At 43.3% G+C, this 24,618-nt stretch overlaps 1 protein-coding gene across 2 annotated transcripts in view; it reads right to left on the bottom strand.

The window, feature by feature from the left end:
* Window positions 1–24,618, bottom strand: part of FN1 (fibronectin 1) — a 54,103-nt gene that overhangs the window by 9,552 nt on the left and 19,933 nt on the right. The window contains exons 15-33 of one of the 2 annotated variants that reach the window (XM_082313429.1): window positions 24,392–24,568; window positions 22,621–22,749; window positions 22,414–22,503; window positions 21,667–21,861; window positions 19,983–20,255; window positions 16,474–16,740; window positions 14,792–14,886; window positions 14,270–14,438; window positions 13,878–13,964; window positions 12,948–13,139; window positions 9,148–9,330; window positions 8,081–8,170; window positions 7,251–7,520; window positions 6,737–6,853; window positions 6,134–6,298; window positions 5,271–5,426; window positions 4,377–4,490; window positions 2,408–2,677; window positions 341–528 (exon numbers count right to left, since the gene is read on the bottom strand). In XM_082313429.1, coding sequence (XP_082169555.1) covers window positions 341–528; window positions 2,408–2,677; window positions 4,377–4,490; window positions 5,271–5,426; window positions 6,134–6,298; window positions 6,737–6,853; window positions 7,251–7,520; window positions 8,081–8,170; window positions 9,148–9,330; window positions 12,948–13,139; window positions 13,878–13,964; window positions 14,270–14,438; window positions 14,792–14,886; window positions 16,474–16,740; window positions 19,983–20,255; window positions 21,667–21,861; window positions 22,414–22,503; window positions 22,621–22,749; window positions 24,392–24,568 — 3,227 coding nt within the window. The remainder of the gene's footprint in view (window positions 1–340; window positions 529–2,407; window positions 2,678–4,376; window positions 4,491–5,270; window positions 5,427–6,133; window positions 6,299–6,736; window positions 6,854–7,250; window positions 7,521–8,080; window positions 8,171–9,147; window positions 9,331–12,947; window positions 13,140–13,877; window positions 13,965–14,269; window positions 14,439–14,791; window positions 14,887–16,473; window positions 16,741–19,982; window positions 20,256–21,666; window positions 21,862–22,413; window positions 22,504–22,620; window positions 22,750–24,391; window positions 24,569–24,618) is intronic. The other variant, XM_082313428.1, reaches the window with a different exon arrangement.

Below are 24,618 nucleotides of genomic sequence, written 5' to 3'. Positions count from 1 at the left end.
CTGACCTCTTTTTGCGAGAGATGAGTAAAAGCATTTTACTGGGTTACTGCTGATTGTGAACCTGACAATTCGTATTTGATTAAGGCACCCAGTCTCTCCATGCTAAATGAGGAAGAGGAAAGACTGCAGATTCAGCAGGCCAGTTCCTTGCCTTTTAAAAACTTCAGTAACGAGTAGTTACAGCTGATGGCTAGTCAGACTTCAAACAGAGTCAGGCCCTTAGGAGCTGTAATGATCTACTCCAGCTGAGGTTCCTGACCCAGGAATTTGAAGTTGCTTCAAGTTCTCCTAACATCTCCTTCCCACAACACAGTCTGAATTACCCAAAGAAAAGAGTTACCATTAATCCAGACACGACAGCGGAGGTACTGTCCGGAGAAAGGTTGATTTCTTTCATAGGACCAGTCTTTTCTTTGGGGTTCACTCTGACTCTGTAGCCAGTGAGGCGAACGTTTGGTGCATTCCAGTTGATGGTAAGACTGGTGGGAGTTACCTGAGTAAACCTCAGGTTTGTTGGAGGTGGAATTGCTGCAAAAATCCGGATTGGCACATGGTTAGTTTAAAGAAGACAATCTTGGATAAAACAATATTCTCTCCTGAACATGAAACAGGTTTAGGCCTGAAATACATGGGCAGGAAAGTGGTGTGCCTTCTGCAAATACAGGCATAAAGCACTCTGGAAGAGGACAAGGTATTCAGGAGGAGATTCTCAAATCTACAGTAACGCTTTTCAACAGAAATAAGGAGATTTCAATGCTTTAACCCTGAAGTTAGGTGAGTTACAACACTTGGCTGTGATAAAAGGTGAAGGCTTTGGGAGGTGCTTAAATCTGTAGTAGGCCAGTCTGTTTTAATTCTTCTGCCTGTCTCTGCTTTTCATCACACAGCTAATAGTTTAGTCCTGCTTCACTTGCCTATCTCTGTTCATTTCTAAAATATGATGGATGATTTACAAAAGTAAGTAGGAAGCAGGCTCAGGAATTGCAAAGAGGATATAAAAATACTGCAAATGCAGAGGGGAAGCATTTTACAGCCACTTACACAAGTGTAAATTACTACACAGAGAGCAAGGCAACGGAAAAGCAGAGCTGTGGTGGCCATAAGGCTCATCACGCAGGAGTCTGTTCATGAGCTAACACATCTGATACCTTTAAAAACAAATGTTTGCATAAAAAAAAAAAAGAGCATCCATTGAAAAATTTTCTTGCCTTACTGTTGGTAAGCCTTGGGCGGTATACAGGGGAACAATATACCTTACCATAGTGCCCGCTATTAGCATGTTGCTGTGAAGTTTTCTAATTTTATAGAGTGGAAATAGAAGATAATTCTCCCTTGTTGCTTTGCTCAGAGCTCAATCTAAAGCCCATGAAAACCAATGGAAAGTCTTGAATGACTTGAAATACGCTTTTGAACAGCCTACAAAGGGTAAACCCCAGAAAGTGAGTTTCAAAAATTACTATATTTGCATTTCTGGCAAGTAGTCAGCCAGCTGTTTCAATCATTACAGCACTTTGCTTCAGTTTAGTACAGCAATCTACACTAGGAACCAGTGTCTTCATTACACCCCTGGAATTATAGTGCCAACTTTTCATCCACAAATGAATGGCAGACCTTTATTGCAAAGGTGTTACCTTTGTAATAAAGACACGTCTGGTAATGCTGGAAGCTTTTTGCTGGAGTAATTTTATCTCAAGCAATAGGTTCCTTTTCCTTTTTCACAAAGGAATTTTAAATGTATTCTACATGAAGTTGGATCAGACTGGCACATAAGGGACTCTCCTGAATGGAGCACGTCCTCTTCTTGTGGAGGTGATGTGAGCGCAGGGTGTGGGTGTGCACATGGGCTGTGGTCCTTAGGGCAGTGCCAGTGAAGGATCCAGAGGCTCTGTGAGACCTGAGGGTTAAGCAACCTCCTAGCCCTTCATGCTGATCTTTTGCTCCATCCAACGGTGAAGACCCTGGGGGATGAAAGCTGCCCTAATCTCTCTGTTGTTGGTAACTGCCTCTGCTTGGAGGTGCCCCATATCCTAAAGACAAGACCAGAACATTGTGAGAGGTTGGTTCACCATGAATGAGGCTCCATGACTAGGGACCGGACATTACTGATCCACTTGAGAACTGAGAGAAGGCTGTAAGGTAACATCCCTCTTTTCCCTAGAATCTGCTCTTCAATGCTGCTGATCTTTCCTGCATTCCCTGCCCTCCCTAATGTGTATGTAGGCTGACTCCGCTGGCAGCCAGCTCTCCAGCACCAACTAAGCCATCTCTCCAGAGCAGTCACATCCCCTTGGCTGCCCCTGGGGCTTCCCCAGCACGGAGCACCAGTTGCGCATGGAAGCACAGTTTACCCAACAGGGCAGAAGCCACTGCTGCCATGGCCTGCTGGGTGGTGTAGTTAAAGGTGTACCTGTGGACTGGGTCCCAGTGAGGGGCAGGCTCTCCATGTCATCGTATATGGCAACGATATTGATAGTGTACTCAGAACCTGGCCTGAGGCCATGCAGCTCAGCAGTGTCTTCTTCGCCACCTGGGGCCGGCAATAGCTCATGGATTCCATCCTCAGGGCTTGAGTAGGTCACCCTGTACCTGGTGACTTGCCCCTGCGGGCTTTCCCAAGCAATTTTGATGGAATCAACATCCACCTCAGTGAATGTTAGTCCTTTAGGGCGGTCAATGTCTGTTAGGCAAATTAACGGTAAGAGGTTATGTGATAAAAAGCAAGTTGTGGGTGAGGAAAACAAAAAGCATTTCTACTACATGCAAAGCAGTTTTCGGTTTTGTGCGGGAGACGGGGTACTCGATTCTCCTCTGTGCTGTACCTTGCACTCATGCTTACAGCTGTGCAGAGTAAGGCTGCGAGTTTGCAGGTGCCAGACAGCACAAAGGCAATCTTGGCTTTCTTGAAACCAAAAAGGACTGGCATTACCACCTTCAAAGCAGCCAGGACACCAACTCTTAGCTATATTTGAGTCCCCTTGGCACTGAAACCCCTTTTACACAACTCTAGCAGCATTAAGCTACCTAGCAGTGGTCAAGAGGAAAAAAGAAACGACAATTTTAAGACCCACTTCTACCACCAGAGCCAGTAACTGGTTCCTAGTGCTAAAGGCAGCCAGACAGCCCACCTGACTCGGTAAGTTTGGATTCGTGCTGCATTTGGTTTTTGCTATTGTAAGCTTCTGTGCAAAGCGCCAGTCCAAGGAGAATCAGTCCCGCTATTTTCTTTCATAAATTAATATCCAATTAACACATTTATCAAGAAAGCAAATTACTCAGTATATTATATTTTAAAATCGGTTAGAAACAAACTTTTCAGCTTTGTATCGAGTGCACAGGGAATGTCCACAGGTGCAACTGGGTGATACGCACGCTTCCTAATGACACCAATTCACTGGATTTTCCTAGCAAGGTGGGAGCTCAGTGCTAGACAGCAAGGTAAGTGAGCTTTGCTCCACAGAAGTCTAATGTGGCTACCACAGAGCTATATTTGTTTGTTACACAAAATGGGAGGATCCGGCATATCACCTTCGTATTGGATCCAAATTATGCTTTTCTAAAAGATTTCAACTTCTTTTATTTGCCATGTTATATTAGTCCTGAATTTTCTACATTTTCTAGTTGGCAAAGGTGATTTTTGTCCAGGAATTTGTTGGCTTGAAACTGAGATGCACTCTTTCCCCACCTCTGCAAAGCTTCAGAGGAGCTCCTGTTGACTTTAGGACAATTCTGTAAGTATTTGGGGCTAAGTTGTGGTTTTGAATACAAGCCTGAGCAAGGCAATAATATGCATAAAAATCCCTACCCCAGAGGTGTCCCCGAAAAAGGCACTTTACATCACAGATATTCCCTCCTCTTTGTTTCCAGAGCAGTACTGCTGTTTTGTACAGGCAGATAGAGCAATTTGAGGGCTGAGTTGTCCTTTCTTTTGCAGTGCTTCATCCCAAGTTCTGATAACTCATGTGGTTTCCTTTACTCCCTTGCACAGGGCAAGTGCTCCCAAGCCAAGTCCAGTCCCTTAACAGTAATCACTTTTGCCACCTAGCTCCAGAAAGGAGATCTTTGCACATTTTTTCCACTGATTGGCTGAAGGCAAACAAAACCCAAAAAGATTTTGCAGCTTTAGTGAAAGAAAATCAGAAGCGCAGCATTTTGATGGGGTGGGGAATTGCATTTTGCCAGTGTTTGAGGGAGAGGGACTGCATTTTTGCCAGCATCTGCAATTTAGGTGCACGGTACTTATCACAGGGCAGACCACCTTGCATTCTCCTGGAGACTAGGCACCTGCCACTTGCTTTCCCTGGGGATGTGATACTGCATGGTAGATTCAGACATCAATAGATAACATCTGTTTTGTTACCGTGAGGTGAAATACATACTGGTGACAGCTGTCTCAACCAAGGGGAGGCTCTCTCCATTCTGATTCTGAGCGTAGACACTGACCATGTACTCAACTGTGGGCTGCAGACCTTCAATAGTGACTTGTGTTTGATCTGGCAGGAAAGAACAACATTAGTCCATCTGCAGCTGCACAAAGCTGCCGAGCATTGGCCTCTAAGCAGCCTTGAATGAAGGACCTATATTAGCCATATGTCATTAAAACGAGATAGGATTGACACATCAGGTTTACCTTTTGCTCGCACTATGCCTCTCTGGCAGTGCAGGACAAGGCATCTGCTATGTGTACCTGCTCAAAGGCCCCACAGCTAAAAGGGCAGGTTAGCACAGCAAAAAAAGTGAAGCAAGAGCAGACCAGCTTTTACCATCTTCTGGGATAGGATTGACCACTAACCCAACTGCATCACAAGCATCCCTGAGTGCTAATCTCTGCAGATCCCACAAAACCCACTGTGTTCCTGAGAGCTAACTTGGCAGATTCTGTGGTAACAAGGTCAAACCTGTAGCATGTGACTGAGTCCATGCTATGACCAAGGGTTATGTGACTTTCAGAAGGATTTCAGAGGAAGTTTTGCTGGATGCTAGAAAATCCAGTGGCATTTCTTTGAAATCCAGGTGCCTTTCAGAAACACTGAGGTTGCCAAGAACAAACCTTTGCGGCACAGTGGTGTCAAAAGAAATGCGAAGCTTTCAGGGCAAAAATCTGCCCTAGCTTCTCCTGGATGAGACCCAACTGAAGTCAGCAGGATGGCAAAAAAGGTACAAGCAGGAGAAAGTTTGGCTTCGAGCATATGCCTAGTGCCTGATAGTGTTGATTCTAGTGGTCACGTCTTGCATTCTTTACAGGTCTGGTGAAGGATGTCATGTACTCTTACCTGCAGGGACATTTTTAGTTTTTGTGGGCCCATGTCCTTTCTTGGGGACAGCTGTCACCCGATACCCTGTGACTGGGGATGTTGAAGGGAGCCATCTGATGCTGATACTGTTGTCCTGGACATCGGTAACTTGCATCTGGGATGGTGTGTCTATTTCTGGACAACAAAAATAGTTTTTTCTGAGTATGTTGGTACAGGAAACCCTCCCTCCATTGTTACCTCCTAGATGATGAGTTTTATTCTGCTCTTTCTTTTCTAGGCTGTGCTTCTTAGAACAGAGAACACATGTTGCTATTTATTTGTCCCTCATGCTAGCCCAGAGCAAAAAAGCCTTAACCTTGATGTGCAGGTGACTGACCTCATATCAATGTTAGTTGAGGATTTTTGTTGTTTTAAAGGCTACTAAATGCCTTTATCTGCAGCTACAGTAGGAGTAGGATTAGGCTATATCCAGATCAGGAGAGAGACAACAGTCCTGGAGTTAGAAAGTCAGGTCTCATCAGGATCACATAACATGACAGAGCACCAGAAGCACCAGAGTTAAGCTAACAGTGACCCCATGATATGAGAGCCCAACAGGATTTCCACTCTGCAATAAACAGCCAACTATTGCTTCTATCCCCATCTGGACTCCACAGGGTCTCCCTCCTTCAAAAGTTCAAGTCCACGATCCCCTTCTGTGTCATGTCATTATCATGCTGGGCCACCACGATATGCAGCTCCACTGAAAATGATGGGCTTAGAACATAGCCCATGACTTCTAAAAGAAACCAGGGATCAGTGATACAAATTTATGAGGATAAGCCAACACAAAGCTGTAGGGTTTTTCTGTGGGTTTTTTGTTTTGTTTAAACAGGTCTCACCTGTTTTGTAGGTGACAGTGACTGGCTTGCTACTGGCAGGGCTGTCTCCACGGCCAGTTACAGCATACACGGTGATGGTGTAGTCTACACCAGGTTTGAGGCCAGTGATAGTAGCAGTAGACATGGTGCCAGGCACTGTAAACTCCTGCACAGGACTGCTTCCACCTAAGGAGGGTAGGGTGGAAAAAGAAATGTAATGGATCTCTAAATTATACATTTTAAATCATGACAAAAAACAGGACAATCGTATGTGCATCAAGTTGAAGACAGGACCCTGTTGTTTTCAATGGTTCTTGGGTCAAAGTCTTTTTCAGACCAACCCAAGGAAAAGAATGAAATATGTACACAGAACCACCTCTAAAATGACTGGAGTGCTCCAGATGCTCTTTCCTCTTGGTAGACAAAAAATTATTTGCTCTCCTTTTAAAAAAAAAAAAAATTTTTTTTACTATCATCTTCTCTAAATATGCTGCAAGAACCTCAGAGATAACAAGAGTTTTCCGTCTGCTACAGTCCAACTTGCCTTTGCTATTTGCTGTGGCTTTCTAATGGCCTCAGAATAGAGCTTCTGGTCTGTGACTGGCCATGGCAGCCTGCCCTCACCTGTTTCACCGTAAGTGATCCGGTAGTATCTGACTGTCACTGCAGGAGCATCCCAGGAAATCACAAGGCTGGTCGGGCTGGTGGGGGTGACTTCTAGGTCCCTTGGAACATCAGACACTAGAAAAACAGAGAATTGAGAGACACTTTAAATGCAGTTAATGTACATCAGCTACATATTCCACCTGTCATACCATGCTCCTCTGCTACTCATCTGCCTTTTAGCCCAATGCACACACCTCTACAGGTGAGGTATCTGGTTAAAAACAATCCGGCATTGGACTAGGTTTAATGAAAAAAAGTTCTGCTGGCCCTAAAGACATCTGACTTGACCTGAAAGTAGCATAGGTGGTCCCACCTTTTTCTAAATCAGGCCCCACCTCAGTATCACAGGCACCTCCTCAGGAGCAGAGTTTCACCAGCTGGTAGGGAAGATCTGGTTTAACAGCAACTACTTTGCAAGAGGACACCCAAAATCCTTGCGGTAACTTTTAGCCAGTGTTCTCTCCAGGCTTACCCGTTGTTTGTTGGCCGACCAAGGGCACACTCTCCTCCCTGCCATTGACGGCGATGATGCTGACCACGTACTCAGTCCCTGGAAGCAGGTTGGTAAGGGTGATGGAGTTCCGTGAGGGGGGCACGCGATCCTCCTTGGGCCTGCTAGCAGCGTGCTCTCGGTGATGCCGGATTTTGTAACCCGTAATGGTGGCACGAGGAGCAATCCAGTGGACAGTGAAAGAGTTAGCAGTTATATCCGAGAAGTCAAGGCCAGTGGGGGAATCAAGACCTGGGTATTTCAAAGAGACAAGAGAGTGAGCTCAACTGAACTACTGGTCATGGTTCATTAAGCTCAGTACCACGATGCTGCCAGATCCTAAGCCAAATCCTGTTCAGCACTGGAACTTAACACGTGCGTTCAGGATCAAAGCAAGATAAACAAGCACTGGAATGCAACTGTAGATAAAGAGCGTATGGCACACACAGATAACACAATATAAAACAACATACATGACTGGCAAGCTCTGTTACACAGTTACGAAAGAAGGAAGACTCAGTGATAGATATGATTGATTGATAGTCTCTGCCTAGGCTTGTTCTCAGGCAGACACTGTCAGTATATGCACACCAGGGTCTACAATGCTCTATTTAAAACCAACAGAAGTTCTGGCTCTCAGATGTAATGAGATGTGAGATTTCCTAGCATTTCCCAAGATGTGCATCTGCATTGCTCTTTGGTATCTAGCTGATGACCCATCAACGAGGTGACAATACACAAGAAAGAGCAATGAAGTCCCATTAATGAATCTTAATGGATGGCATTAATCACACACGTGTCTTAGGCTGTACCTGTTTTCTGGATTCCAGACAAAGGTGCACTCTCATGTTGCTCAGAAACACTGTAGACTCTCACCAGATATTCAGTACCAGGGAGCAGATCTGTGGAGTTTAAGTACAGCAATTTAAACGTATTTCTTTATTAATAGCTAGAAGTCACTCAACCTACACAATTTGAACTGTGTTTCTTAAGGGAGGTAATTAGATTTTGCTTGATGGAAGATCTGAGCCTCCAGGACAGTCAAAAATTTACATCACTTCTTTTTGTGGCATTATGGTTGCTTGCAATGTTTTAGCCTGAAGGAGCATGGTATCCTGTATCATTGCTTCATTAGTTTGTCGAGACTCGCTAGAAGCAATTAGTTTTCTACAAGGTCCCTTCTAGTTACCTAGTAGTTTCATTATGCACTGTGTCAAGGCTTTAGCTCTTATAAACTGGAATAGGGCCAAGGATTTCCAACACAGCTATTCTAACTCAGATGAGCTCCAGATCTGGTCTCTTATTCTGAAAGTGGATATTGTCTCTCACTCAACCAACCTGATTCTAGGACAGAGAAAAAAAACCTTTAAATATAACACAGCTCTTGCCCCAGCAAAAATTAACGTCAGCTTTTTGAAAACACCCACGTTTTGTTGCCACGTCCTGTAAGCTACAGTATTTATTTTCAGGTCCTGAGCATACAAAGCCAAAGGAGTAATGACCTTTTGCACATTCTGATCCCCTCCCTGAACCTCTGCACTGCAAGTGCTTGACATTTTTGGCAAACCAGGTGAGTAATACGTATTTACTCTTAATACCTAACCAAGGTGCAAATCAAAGCAGTTGCTCCATAGTCTGATTCATCACTGTTCTTGGATTGATAGGAAAAAAACTTTCCTGTGGTTTGGCTTCAACTTGGGTAAAGCAAGTGGCCAAACCCCATTTAATGCGAGTTTGTACGTGGCTACTTCGACACCAGCTTAGATCAGCTGAGAATTTGGCCAGTTACACTTACAGTAAGCACTTTTTCTTTTGCCTCATCTTATGTCATATATAAGGGGCCTCATATTTGTTTGACTTACGTAGGTAACCCACTTACTTGTTAAGATCACCATGTTGTCTGAGGGTGAAATTGTCAGCTCTGCAACATCTTCCTCCTTCTTCACAGGTGAGTAGCGCACCAAGAAACTGCTCAGCACAATGGAAGTTGGTGCAGTCCAAGTCACTCTCATAGTATCAGGCCCCACATTAGTGAAGCGGAGATCAGTGGGAGGAGGCACAGCTACACAGCAAAGAGCAAATATATCTTATTTCTCCAATTCATTAAAAAGTTGATCAAGAAGTATGTTCAGGGAATCACCAGAGAAAGTTATCTCATGCATAACGGACTACTGTGTCAGACCCATGCAAACAGACTTCTAAACTACATTCGGTTCTACTATAGTTAAGAGAAAAATATGTCTGTACTACTGTCAGGCTCCTTTAACCTCTTGGCAATTCCCAATGCTTTAAATATACCCTGTGGGGCTAATTTGAAAACAAGGTAGCAAGTTTCAATAACGTGCTTCTTGCAGCTGGATTTCATATTACAGATGTGGAGCCAAGAGAGGTTTAAAGTTGCCATACAGCAGCTTACAGATGGAAAAGTAATCTCATCTAGAGTTCATACATGCACACACAGGAGAGGAGAGGGTATATCACTAATTTCCTATGACTCTACTTCTACTCGTGTCGAAGGATTTACAGCCTCAGGATTTTCAAACACAATAGGATTTCATGCAAGAACCAGTTTTCAGCTCGCCTCCTGCTCATGCACTATATAGAGACCCTTGACGGTGTGGCATGGCTGTCAATGGCATGTAGTTAGGGAGTGGCGTTTCATCTGCATCCTTTGGGGCATTGTGGAAAGAGTGGGGCCACCACTGAAACAGACTGCTGGAAGCTCAAAGTGTTATCAAGGCTGGAGGGTGTCTGCTGAACTGCTCTGCCCTTTGGCACTCTTATTTTGGGGAATCACAGTGTAAAAGTCCAGTGAATATACAGCTCATGTTTCAGGCTCTTGATTCCAGCTGGATCCTGGAAATCTGAATAGCAGAAGGTGAATGAGCCTGGCAAGTCTGCAGCCATTCACAGTATTAAAATGCCTCAAATTAGAAAACTGAGCAGCGCATATCCATCCCCAGCTGCCGTTTAGAAAAATGAGCAAGCTGGGTCTGTCTGGCTTCCCCGCAGGGAGCGGCTCAATTCCTCTTTGGACAAAGCCCCATCATCCCGACAGCCAGTGACAGCATGAAACACCGTTCATGTCACAAAACACAGAAGTTTTCAAAATTCACCCGTTTGCTGTGTCAGAGTGGTAGGGGCGCTCTCTCCGCCATTAATGAGTGTGATTACACTGATGTCGTAATCAATGCCCGGCTCCAAGCCTGTGACTGTGTAGTATCCTACTGAGGAGTCCACAAAATCTTCAAAAATAGGGACACTTTCTCCTGCCGCAACTACTGTGATGCGGTAACCAATAATGGTGGAGGCATTTAACGGGGTCCACCTCAGGCCGATGCTTGAGTCAGTTATGTCAACAAAGCTTAGGTCAGTGAGTTGGGGCACCTCTAATGAGTTAAAGAGCAAACGGGAAAGGCAAGGACATACAGAGGCAAAAGAAAGACAAGGGAGAAAAAAGCAGTGTTCATCACTCTTAACATTGACAGAACTTTAGAAGCAATTGCGGTGATATGCAGAATTTCTCTTGAGGTTTGGGGGAAAAGGAGGTTTTTCAGTGGTTTGTCTGTTTTTGTTTTTTTTTTACATTGTACCCTTCAATGCAGTCTCCAGCTGCCTCCCTGGGCAGACAGAAGCTGAAACCCCGATCCCTTGAGACAATGCACTTCCACTTTAGACATACAATTTTCAAGAAGGCCTACAAGAGGCACTTAACTTGCAAAAAATTTACTTTGAGCAATGATGAGCCATGAAGACCCATCATTTCCTGATGAAAACAGAAACAGAACAAACATACCACTTTTTTTTTTTATTTTTTTTCAGGTAGAAAAGAGGAGATCAAAGTCTATTAACAAATAATTAAAACTACTCTTCTGAAATATTAGTTGATTGACCCTCTAGAATTTTTGTCTTGTTCAAATGGTAAGTCTAACTTTTATCATTGGGATCATAAAAATATCAACCTCTTTAAAGGGGCTAAATCAGCCTACACCCTCAGCTGGTGAGAACCATCACAAAGCTTCAGGGTAGATCATCCACTACCTGAACTATTTACACTGGACTTGGCCAAGTCTCAAATCCCTATAATGGCTTGAGGATCTGGCTCAGAATTCCTCAAGTTCTACTTACCACTAACTGCTGCAATGTATGTGCTAAAAACAGACGATACGGAACAGTGAGTAATAAAACACTTTCACGGAAAGATGGCAAATGGTTAAAAATGACCTTTAGATGGTTCTGTAAGAGCAACAATGTCCCCATATTCAGAGGTTAGGCCCAGCACATGATGTGGCTAAGAGGCTGACTTGATTTGTTGGCTAAATTGTTCAAAAATCTCAGAACTGAGCCACCAAATAAAGATGATCTTCTAGATATTGCCTAAGTTTCTGTACGGCAAACAAGCACAGCTGCAATGGATATTATTCCTATAGCAAAGTTGTTCTTTTCCTGTATGTTAGGACCAACAGAATTGGGCAAGGGGTGGGGAATGTTAGATGCATCTTTAATTGACAATGGCCAAACCCTCAGCTGCTCAAGTCAATAGATTGGTATTGATTTAAGCCACAAGATTTGGCTATGTAACTTTAGCAGGGTGATCCTGAAAACAGTGGGAGCTAACGGATGCTCTTCCTCCCTCAGGATCAGACACCAGTAGGTAAGTCAAAGATGCAGGACTCTGTATCCATTCTGTTGGATCATTACAAGTTAGCTTCAAAAGGAATTATGAGACAGTAATACTGCAAAAGACTGGCTTTAATAACAGTGGTTATGTTCTATTTTAATGTCTTTCTAGGAAAAGACTTATTTTACAGAATAGATGCAAAAAATGCCAGTTTTCTGCAAAATCATTGTTTACCCACATGGAATGCATGTACCATATCACCTTTAAAGAGTGCTAAAAGCCAGAGACATACATTCTTAGCTTTCCCTCACCAGAAGATGGTAAAAGGCTAAAGCTATTACTGCTTTAATTATGCAGTATCACAGTATTAGTTCACCCCCAGGGAGCATACAGCACTTCAGTGAAGCACGGAAATTTTAAAGCAGCGTTATAAGAGCAAGCAAACACAGTAGCTGGCATCATTTCAGGGCTGAGCAGAAACAAAAACAAACAAAGCAAGCCCTCACAAAGGAAAATGAAATGAAACCATTTGGGGAGATGCATATTAATTTTGCTACTGTGGCTACAAAGGTAGTTTCTGCAGTCATCTCAGCATGTAATGTGAGGTGGCACACACCATTTCGTGTCCCAGAAGTGTTACAGTGATGGACCTTTCAGTCTTGGCTTTCCTCTCCATTGTGCTGAAGCGATCTTCTGCCACTATTGCTGCCAAAATTTCTCGTGTTCGCTTCCCACTCATACCTCTCTTCACCTACTTCCCATTCCCACCAGCTGTGCTCCAGATGCCGGGGCACTGCAGGGCTAAGTTAAATCTCTCTTGCTCTTCCGCTTCGTGTACTGATACAACAGTTCCATCTCTTTACCACCACCCTGTTGACAGACAATGTAGGCTGCCCATGCAGATTAGTACACGGGTATAAAAACTGCTGTCACATGGCTCTTCTGCTTCTAAGTCTGAGCCCTCTGCCATCAGACTAATAGGAGTTCTGCAATGTAGAGCTCTTAGGCTCAGCAATTTGACTTTAAGTAGCTAAAACTGCTGCTCATCTTTTCATTACCTTGTGTGATGGTTTCAGAGATGGGGATACTCTCCTGGTCGTCCTTGACCGAGTAAACGCTGACGTTGTACTCCACACCAGGGTTTAGGTTTTCAAAGGTGCAAGTGGTCTGATCTGCACCTACTACTTCCTCCAAGGTAGAGCCCTGCTGCCCATTGGTAGGAGCAGTGGTCACTCGGTACCCACTGATGCCTGAAATACAGATATACCAGTATGCAGTAATCTCATGCTGTATTGATTTACATCAGGACTCAGTATAAACAACTGAAGCAAACACGTTCCATTTTACAAGTGATTTTGCCACCCTGAGCCCAGCAGGCAAGAGGTTGCTCTGTCAAGTGCCCCAAAACGAGCTTCCCAGGAGGCAGCCTCTCACAGCATAGTTTCAGTTCCCTTTGAGACCTTACCAAACTGAAAATCTCATAACACATCAAGAAAAGATCCATCTACTGACTGAGAGTGGGGTTTTCAAAAGCTTTCAATCCTTGTTTTACAGAAGTCAATTATATAGCTCCCATCAGCTGTTGTTGGAGAAGAGTTCATCTTGAACACTTTCAGATCTTCCCCCTTACTCTCAATGACATGAACGTTTTAGTCCATTTTGCTTTCCTTCCCTTGGACTTTTTTTAAACCACTGGGGATATCTGAAGAAATCCTTCAAATACCTAAACTAGCTGAAATATTTAAACACATTCATACTCCAAAATAGCATATTACATGGAATGTAAATCATAGAGAGTCCTATGGCAACCTATACTTAGCTGTGAATTATATCCTTGAATATATCTAGAAACATGTTCATTTTTCCTTAAATGACTCAACAGCAAGCTTCCTGTCAAGCTCCTAATGAACTGCAAGGCACCACAGAACAAACATTAGCATTCTGATACAGCAGGAGGTTCGAGCATAAGAGTGAGCTCCTATAGTTACCTGGAGTTGTGCTTCTATCCCAAGAGACTACCAGGATTCCAGTATCGGGATTGGGCTCCAGGCGCAGGTTGGTTGGTGGAGACAATGCTGCAAGCATTCAGACAGATGGGTCATTTACAGCACTGAGAATCACGCTAGCTCCCTCAGCATCCCTTCTCCCCACATTATATCCTCACCCTTCAGAATCAGCTAAAAGTATTCTCCTGAAGTTGTGACCCTGCATTGCATGAGCTAGTGCTACTGTCACCTATGCATCAAAAAGAAAAACCCCTTCCAGACCACAACAGGAGGAAAAGACTAGAACCAACTCCCAGAAGACAGTGATTGATCTGGGGAGCACAGGGGAAGCAAGTGGAAGAAAGAATGATTGTGGAAAAGCAAATGTGTCGTACGTGTAATCACTCTCCTGATGATTGGAGTCTCTCTCTCCTGGCCGTCCATCAGGACTGTGAGGCTGTAGGTGTACTCCACTCCAGGGGTCAGGCCAGATATCACGATGCTGCCAGAATCAGAGATGACCTCCCGAGGAGCCTCTCCACCTTGGCTTGGGCGCACGCCCAACTGCAGAGAAGCAGCAAAGTTTGCTTTATCATCTCAAATACTCCTATCTCAGCTACCAGCATCCTGACTTATCATCCAACATGAGTATCATGGGCCCTTATGCTGAATGCCAACCGTTAATCCTGTAACTTGCGTTTTAGATGTCGCACTGATGAACTTGACCTGAAGCCTAGAGGACATGCTTGCATTGACCTCTGTGACCTAGACCTGCACCCTGTAAGCAGCATGTCTTTTGCACCTCTTTCCTTTGTGCTACTATCTTCACTGCAGTCCACAGTAAACAGCTTTAATCTGTCCTCCCTATCACAATGATACAAGAGGAAAAAGAAATATGGGACTTCAGTTTCCCCTACCTTGAAACCAATCCTTGGGGCAGGTGTCCAGGTGATGACAATAGAAGTCTCAGTCACTTCTGTGTTAAAAGGAGGAACAGAGCCAACAGGCTGATCTGTGAAGTGAATTGACAGAGTTGAAGTCTAGCTGCTGTGATGGCATCAAGCAGTTCGAAAACCAGACCTACAGCAGTCCAAATAGCAAGAGGTATGTAATAAGATGCTGAACTATATTACTTTTGAAAATCCAGTGATTTGGGAGTGATCCGACAGATTACTTCTGTCTGCTGCTGGGCTTGATAGACACAATATGCAAGTGGTCTAATCATAGCCAGCGTTTTTGTTGTTCCCGAGGAAAATGAAAATATTGAACTGGGCCTCCTAAGTTGTCTATGCATTCAACCCCAAGAATTTGGGGAATATTGTTTTCGGCATGATATCTAAGGTGTTCCTCAAAAAGCAGCTTTTTTTCCTTCACCCACCAAACGCCATTCAATCAGCAGAACACTACACCCTTGTCTGTCATCCAGCTGTCCCAGCTAGGACTATCTCATCCCTCACCAACATCTTCAACTCTTTTGAAATCAGCAGAGTTAAAGGGAGCTCAAAGTCAATCTGAGGAATCTGTGGTCTCATTGATATCTGTCAGGAGCATCACACAGAAGCCAAAGCCTTTGTGTACCCTAAGAATCAGTACAAATAACTCCACTGCGTTTAACCTGAATTGGCATCGTTATTAATGAAGAGACTTGGTTTATTAACCTATAGTCTTAAAATGAACTGGTTTCATTCAGATAAGCCAGAATTTGAAGGCAATATTCATCTAAGATATCCAGTCATATTCTAATTGAGAAATATTCGTAGATAAGGCTGTCTGTCAGCAAAAAGCACCTTGCCAAGGTCAACAGTGTTACTCTGATTAGAAGTTTAAACTCTTATTTTAATTTCACATTGTTCTAAAAGAAACCACATTCTCTTTTGAAAAGAGGATGTGGTTCTGGGCTCGGACAACTTCGAGTTTTGCTAGTTTATGTGACTGCTTCATCATTATTTAAACAGTGAATCTATTTGTTCTTTCTAGAAGTATGTGTGGGTTCTTACAGAACTCTCCTCCCAAAATCTGCTTAGTATTTCTTCCAAGCCAGCAGCACAAGTACAGATGACTGAAATTTAAAAAAAAAAAAAAAAAAAGAAAAAAAAAGGATAGAATGCAATGCAATGTTTGTGTCAGTTTCTGTAACTGCAGTTCAGCTGCCTTAGATGGTATGGTTGGGCTTGAGAAATGACTGCCTTCAGCTTTATACAAATAACGGACTAATTATTTGTTGCCCATTTTAAGGAAGCTGTTTGCTTTCCTTGATTTGACATGCCAAAACCAAACAATTGGAAAGATCAAGTAAAATTAAATGTCTTTTTCATGCAGTTAAACAAAAACTGAGGTACCAGTAGTAAGTTTTCCCTTTTGTTTTGAATCACCAAAAAGCTGAAATGTATTTTACTAAAAGCTTTTTGATGCAAATAGCTCTCTTTCTCCTGCCAAATAGTTCAGAAAGAAGAACAAGGAATATTTCCCAAGCAGTTCTGCTGGAATGCTACTTCAAAAGGCTTTTTCTGTAAACCAATTCACAATAGCCACTTTCAGCACAAGTTTTGAAGAAAGGCCAGGGCATTAGGGAAGAGGAATATGTGCCTATTATACTTACAAGTCGTGAAGACTCCAGTCTCTCTGGTGCTTTGCAAGTCGTCTTTAACTGCCACAAGATACACGGTGTACTCAGTGCCAGGCTGCAAGTTCCTGAGAAGGTACTTGGTGGCAGAAGGTCCCACATTGTAGGTCCTTGGTTGACCTCCTCTTGTAGGACCTGCAGTCAGCCGGTATCCTGTGATCACAGCACGGGGCCGTGTCCACAACACTAACACTGAATGCTCCGTGGTATTGAGAAATCTCAGGTTGGTGGGGGCATCGAGCTCTGGGGAAGAAAAAGCATAACATGTATCAATTTTCCAGCTGAATCTCTACTTCACCCCTACTTCCAAAGCACATCCATTACCATGCAAAACACATGGACGTACAATGAGGTTGTTGAGCCTGTATTTTTCACTTAAGGCACAAGTGTAACAGTACGGAAGAGAGAAGGTGGGGACTAAGAGAGAGTTGGAAATAGAAGTGAAATAACTATATCCATGCCTCAGTGCCATCCGATAATATGCTGGGCCAGGCAGACCTGCGCATTCTGGGCTGCGCCGATTTGGGTCACTGCCACACGTGCCATCCCATGGGGAAGTCAGACTAACGGCTGAGGCGAGACAGATGAACCCAACCGCACTCAGGAATTTCAACAGTTTCTCATGAATGCTGAGCATTTTTTAAAAATCAGATCAGTTTAGACTTGTCAGCATAAGCACGGAGACCTAACTTTATCCCTTTTTCGTTAAAAAGATTTATTCTTTTAAACTTTTGCCCAGTCCTACTCCCTGCCCTCTCAAAATCCCTTCCCAAAACAAAACACCCCCAACTTCGTCATTTTAATGTAAAAATAAACAACAGTCAGCAACTTTCTGCAGAAAACCAGTTCCTAGATCTACTTAAAAATAATCACACCATGGAACTGACTATACAACAATTCTAAGCATGCTCATCTCTCCCATGGGACTCACACAATGGCTTTTATCAGGCTTCCTCCCCTTTTTATCACTACCTCTGGGAAGCTGCTGAAACTGATAACCCAGAAAACTACATAAACAAGAGGCTGAAGCAACACAGCTTCTTCAGCACTGCACTGGAGTCCAGTGAATAGCAGAGATGTCACTACCTTTGGCTGAGACAAGATGAGGCTCAGAGGGGGAAAGACACTTAAGTAATTTGCCCACACAGCAGGCAGGGTAGCATTGGCTACAGCAAAGAGTTTATAGTGTCTGCATGGCAAGTTTCCCCACCTTTTCTAGGCCCCAATTATATGTTGAAATTAAGAGCAGTTCCATCAATGCTCTTTTTTGATGGCGAATGCTTTTTTCTCCCCTTGAGTAAATAACATTTTTGTGATCAAAGTAAATGTTTTCATCGCTCTCTCAGTGATTCAGTGGGAAGTGCTTTTTGTCCTTTTTTGTTTTCTCCCCAATTGAGGAGGGAGGGAAAAGGAAGTCAAGACTTCCATCTTCCACCATCTCCAAAGACGGGGGAGACCTAAAAGACAAAGAATGAGTGTGACCCTTCTTAGGCCCATCTCCAACCCATGGGCTGAGAGTCAGCTTTATCTCTTCTTGGTACTTAGATCTGTGCTAAGTCTCATCTGACAAGGATTGTCTCTTCCTCCGATTTGTAGCCTACAGTCAGTTCCTTTCTGCACAATTTAATTTGCCAGCTCTGTTAGGCTTTTATCACTTCCTCTCCCCATACTAAAGGAAAAAGGGGAAGATTAAAAAGCCACACACACACTCAGAGGTTATTTGTAGACTGCTTTTTAACGGAAGGCCAAAAAGAGAATCACATTTACACCGTGGGAAGAGACTTTTGCTGCAGGGTTTTCCTTGGGAACGCTGAATGATTTCTGTTTCCCAGGACTTTCGATTACAGTATGCAATTTACGTGAATACTTTCTGAAATGTGGCTTAGGCAAACCAGTTAAGCGGATGATCATAGCCTATGGAAAATGATTCCAGACATTTGTAACTAGCCCTGTGCTGTCTGAATCACATGCCTATGCTCCAATATACACACCTTTGTGTGTGGACTTTCAGACAGGCTCTACGCCTAGCCAAAGCTTCTGAAAACAACCACAAAAAATTACAGATCTAACTGGGAACTGAGCCCTTGATCTAAATGCTTCTAAGGGAGTTCAGACTCCTAAGTCGCATCCTTGCTTTTGAAAGCCTCACTTGAAAGAGGAGGGAGGGTGTTCACATCATGTATGTTACACTCAAATCCTATGACACCTATGTCAAAGGACAAACATAAGGATTCAATCCTCCCTGCATAAAGGGAGACAGTAGGAGGGAGAGGCACTATTCACGACTCCTAACTTCATGGATGTAAGTAAATACTATTTTCTCAAACAGCATGGCTATATTCACAGATTATCCCATTTTCTTTCCTTTCCTCTCATCTTTATAAGAGTTGGGCTGGATTCTCAAAAGTTGCTCTCATTTATTGAAAAGTGTCAGAACAGCAGCAGATGCGCATAGCTGAATTTTGGTCCCTTGAATAATGTGACCCAGTCAAAGAACACCACAAACACCGAGTCACCCTTCTATGTCCCAATAAACAGGATCTGTTCAAATGAACCACATCGCAGGTTCTGTCTGATCTGCTTCTCTCGGATCAAAAATGGAGTTAACCACTTGAACCCATGCTAAACTCCTCCTCTTCCATCTGAAAGCCTACAACTTGCCCAGCCACTGCTCCTCTCTTCTCCGCACTTCTGCAAAGCAAAAAGCAATGCCTGGCAGACTGTGTACTTTGCTTGTCATCTTGCCTCATAGTGGTGATGTGTTGCACTGCTTCTAGATCATTAGCAATCAGGTTCTGAGAGATCCTGCATGACCCTTTCTGAAAAATATATGCTCCCCATGGCTCTTGTCAACAACCCATTGAGGTCGCTGCAAACCAGTTCCCCAGGTTTCACTGGGATGACAGTGAAATTTCTGGGGTGGTGAGACAGCCTGTGGAAAGCCAGGCCTGACCTGGCAAAGCTGAAATGCAGTCCTTTTAATGACAAGGCCTGTCCTTACATGTGCATGCAGAACTCCTGCTGCTGACAGTGGAGCCAAATAGGTATGTAGCTGTCAGAAAGGAGATAGGGATTTTCAGAACAATCTCAGCAACGCTCCTAAGTCATGCTGAAATCTGTCCTATGGTATCCTCAAAAAAAAAAAAAAAAAAAAAAAAAAAATCACAGGCTGCAATCTGTGCTGTAAAAGAACTGCAGGGCCCATCAATTCTCAGTCAGTAATAAAAAAGTTGAATTCCAGCCATACGAAATTGTTTTAAAGTGCCATGAGAGTTAAACTCCCACTGGAAAGCCCTAGAGGAGGATAAATCTGCTGAAGAGATCATTGTCTGAGTGAATGAATTCCCAGCCCTGTCATCCTAGTTATGGGATACCTCCTGGGCTATAACTGTTGCACTTTAAGTGCTCCGTTCATATATTTCTCTAAGCGACAGAGAAATATGCACTTCAAAAGGCTGAAAAAAGCATAAAGGAAAGACACTTACTGGTGGTTTGCTCTCCAGTCAAAGGTTTGCTCTCCCTGCCGTGGCTCACAGCAAAGATCTTAAAGAGATAGGTTGTTCCTGGGAGCAGGTCAACAACTTCAGCAAAAGAGCTCCTGGTGATAGGCAGTCTCTGACCATGTTGGCCAGGGCGATTAACAGGGATCACTTCCACTCGATAGCCAGAAACTTGGCTCTGTGGTGGGGTCCACATGATGGTGATCTTGATATCAGAAACCTCCACAAACTGCAGATCTTTGGGTGAAGGAACTTCATCTGAAAGCAGAGCAACGAAACAGTGTTAGAGGGAGTCCTTAGCAATCAGCAGGAGAAGCTACAGGTTTACATGGAAGAAAAAAGTGAATTTTGATTGAACAGTGGATAGCCCAAGAATATTTACCAAATTAAAAATGTCATGGTAACCTTACCTTACACACACATTCCCAGACAATATTCAAGCAGACTACAATTCAAAGTGTAACAACATAGTTTTAAATATTTTATGCCTTCAGTCATAGAAGGTATCTTGCTGTCACAGAAAGCAAACTGAAAGACCAGATGTAATATGCTACAGAATTTCAAGTATATGCAGAACCAAAAGCTTGGGGGACAAAGAAATACTCCAGGGGTTGGAAAAAGGAACCTCCTTTTAAAATTAAAAGAGAGGGTTTTAAAAACCCATGGCATGTTCTGAATGTCTATAATTAACTTAAAATCCATCTTTTATAATTAAACAAGTACAGGGGCTGATCTGGCCTTACTGTAGTCAAAGACAAAATCCAGTTCCCTCTGTGTTGGTCCACAGTACTGCAGCCTTGAATTACTACGTTCAAATTAAGTTTCTTCAGATTAGGACTGATACTGCCCTAAGGTTAACCAATGCACATTTTTGGAAGATACAGATGCCAAACCATAAAATCATTGAGCTGAGTTCATTCCTGGTAAATTCCCATATGCAAACACGTGCTTCCAACTTGCAGCACCATCAAATTCCACTGCTACCACATCAGATCACAATTCTTTCACTATCCTTTCTTTTGGTTTGGCTATTCAGCCCAGTTAGATACTCAAAGAACCCTGAAACCAGTAGGGTTTTTTTTTAAATTGTGGGTGCCTCAAGTTTAGATCGTATGGTGTTATTCTGGCACATCAGTTAATGCTGAGCAATCTCCCATCCCCACCAACCACAATGGAAAATAATGGTTAGGACTGGAAGGGGGAGGGAGAAGTCAGGTGAACAGTTTGGATTTGTGTTCTGGTGTCTGAGTACACAACCTTAAACATCTGCAGGTCAACTACTGAGGTAAAATGATTTACCAGGCTCTTAAGAAGATCTCTTAGCAGAATCCCCTTAAGACAACTTAGGAAACTCTGATCTCTCTTTTCCATAGACACAATGCAAGACCAACATTTTGACCTGCCTGCAGTCTGATCCATAGGAATTACAACCCTATTTATGCAGAGTGGTGGCTCGACTCTGTCAATTCATAAGTGAGTATGACTTTACTATGGAACTTCAATACCAATGACATTTACATTTAAAAAACACAACAACGATGACAAAAACCAGAATGGAGTCCATGTAAGGATTCATTTAGTTAAGAGTGACATAAGCCTGCATTGTCATTTGGCTCTATGTACCAACAGAAAACTCAGTGACTGATATCCAGAACATGCTGACCATTACCTCTGTGTGGGACGCCTGTGGTTTCCTGTTGGATGAAGACAGGAGTACTCTCCTGATTTTCTTCCACTGCGTAAATGCTGATGTTGTACTGAACACCCGGCATCAAGTCACTGAGTGTTACAGATGTTGCAGTGTCAGGCAGGTTAAGCTCTGTGCTGCTGCCTTCCACAGAGGGTGTGTAGATAATTCTGTAGCCTAAAGCAAGACAGAGAGGTATATAGTCCTTAGCCATGATCAGTAAGCCAGCACAAGGAATGCTATAAATGAGAACTTAACTGATCTCCCTACTGAGGTTTCATAAAAACAGTCCTGAACTTCAGTAGGACCCATGGCTTGCCTTTGCTCATATCCCATCTACAGATTTCACGCTCATAATGCCTTACAAAGCATAATCTGGCTCGGATTAGGGTATTTCTGAGCTTTGACATGTGGATTTAGGGTCTATACCGTTCTTATGCTTGTTATCGGATGGTCTGGATGACAGATACAAAGAGAAAGTCACACGGCCTGTTTTTATTTAACCAAATTCAGAAGGAATTGTTTTGCATCCAGCCTCCTGAATTGCTTGGTTCAGACAGTGAAACAAAGCAAATGCTAAACTGCCCATGTGCTTTCCAGCTGGTCTCTCAGACTGGGCAGAATTATGCACTAGCCCCCTCTGTCCCAGAGTTATACTTCATTTTCTTTTTTACCTAGATTTCAGATTCTACCAATAGGGCAAAATAGGTGCACTCCAATTAGACAAACCTGTGATTGGAGCCTGTGGCCTGCTCCAGCTAATAACAATTGATGTGTCATCTACACTTTCCACGGTGTGATCAGGAGGTGCATCAGGAGCTGTTTGAGGGAATAAACAGAGGAGGACAGCAAGTGTGAGGCTAGAAGGTAACAAAAATTTATTGACCAAACAATAAAAACAGGTTTCGAAGTGCAGCAACACCCACCCACACATACCTGTAGTCTGTGAAGTAGACAGGATCAGATTCTGCTCTCCTTCTTCAGAGATCTGATAGACATTAACAATATACTTGCGACCAGGAAGCAAGTCAGGGATGTTGACAGAAGTGGCTGTGCTTGGAAGATCTAAGGAAGGCAGGAAAGAAAAAATTGCCTTAGCAATTCTATCTTCTTGCTTTCTCTTCAAATGAAATAATTGAGACCTCTGTTCTAATCTGGGCTGAATCATGGTCTTCCTGCAATAAAACAGCAATTGCTCTGCACTGCGTCTTTAGTGCACATCAGAAAAGTTGTGTGGAGAGTTGGGACAGGTCTCCACACTCAGGAAGCAGACGACAACACCTAGGACAGCAAGGCTTGATGTGTGATATGGTGGGGCAATCTGAGCAGCAGACCCCTGCGCACTGCTGGCATTCAGCCACTGCAGCTAGCTGAGTACTCATTTCATACCCTGACTGTTGTATTTTCAATACAGAAATATATGGAAAAATTTTCGCATGAATAGGTTATGTGGAAAGACTGACTCATGAGGGGAGAAGAATGACATTATGAGGGCTGATGAACTTCTCTCCCCCGTCCCTTCCCCCAGATGTCCACCTACATGCCAGATGTAGGAAATTCCCCATGAAGCAGCTCCTTACTGGCCAGACTGAAGCCAAACATCTTAAGGGAAACTGGGAATTGCCTTTCAATTTGCCTGTAAACCTCTGTCTGTAGACAGATGAGCTCAGGAGCTGCTTCACAACACAGCTCAGCTGTCTGGGCAGCCAGTGTGCAGACAAGAAAGGTGGCGACAGTGCTGGCAGTCCCAGCGTAAGCTACTTCTGCTCGTCAGTCCAAGTCTGTGAGTTCAGGGGAGCAACAGTCCAGGGAGAATTATAGGTCAGAGGATTACTGTTCTTTTTCTCATGTTGTTCTTCTGTTGCACTCATGTCCAAATAGCTATTATAACCTCAAATCCTTGTGAGATATTGCTATTACCATTGTTAAGACAGGAAATTAGGAGAAAGACATTAAGATGAAATTATGTGTGGTGACACAGGCTCTACAGTAGATGTTGGAAAAGTGGATTCAATTCCTAGGTCTGAGTCCAGTGCCTTTAACCAGCTTTCTGATTTAGCTAAGTTGTCACATTATCAAAGATGAACAAGATCCAATCCAAAAACAACAACTGACAGATCAGACTGGAACAGACATCCATGAGATTAAAAGTAGCCAAGAGAGGGCATTTGGGAAAGATTTCTCTCTGTCCGTTCTGACAGAAGGACAAAAGTACAGCAAAGGAAATTAGCTAGGAGGCAGGTTTGAAAAACAGATTTGGTTCTCTTCTCACCTGCACTGCTGCTCACTTCAGGATGCTGTGGAAGCTAGTAAATTTACATGATTTTAAAAGGAAAAAAAGACTGGACAAATTCATGGAGCTGAAAACAATAAATATATCTATCCACAGTTATTACAAATCCACCACCTCTGGCTCAGGGAGTTTTCCTCTGCAGGATCCTGGGACAGTATTCTGAGGTGGTATTGCTATAGACTTGCCTTGTTCTCATACTTTTCCTTGAACACGAACTTACGGCCATTGATGGAGAAAGGACAATGAACTAAGTGAGCTTTTAACCTGAGCGAGTCCTGCCACTCATATCCTAATTGAATCATACCGACAGACAGTGAGATCCTCACTATTTACACTAGCTATACTGATTGTCACAGAAAACAGCAATGTACTGTTAGCAATGCTTTGATCTAGTAGACTTAAATATTGTCTCACCAAGATACTGTGGCTCATCGCCCTCCTCACTCAGCTCATACTCAACACGGAATCCAGAAACTGTGTCAGAAGCAGAAACCCAGGAGACAACAAAGCTGTTGGCTGTGATTTCAGTGACTGACTCTGAAGTAGCAACCACTGGAGGAAGAAGAGTCGTCTCTCCTGAAACAGTGTTGCCTACAAGAGTGGAGAAAAATAGGTTTAATTAACGATCGCTACTTTTGTGT

This window comes from Platalea leucorodia, assembly GCF_965183815.1.
Source record: "Platalea leucorodia genome assembly, chromosome: 5".
NCBI lineage: Eukaryota > Metazoa > Chordata > Aves > Pelecaniformes > Threskiornithidae > Platalea > Platalea leucorodia.
The sequence above is the reverse complement of the archived record's forward strand: the minus strand, read 5'-3'. Positions and strand labels throughout refer to the sequence as shown.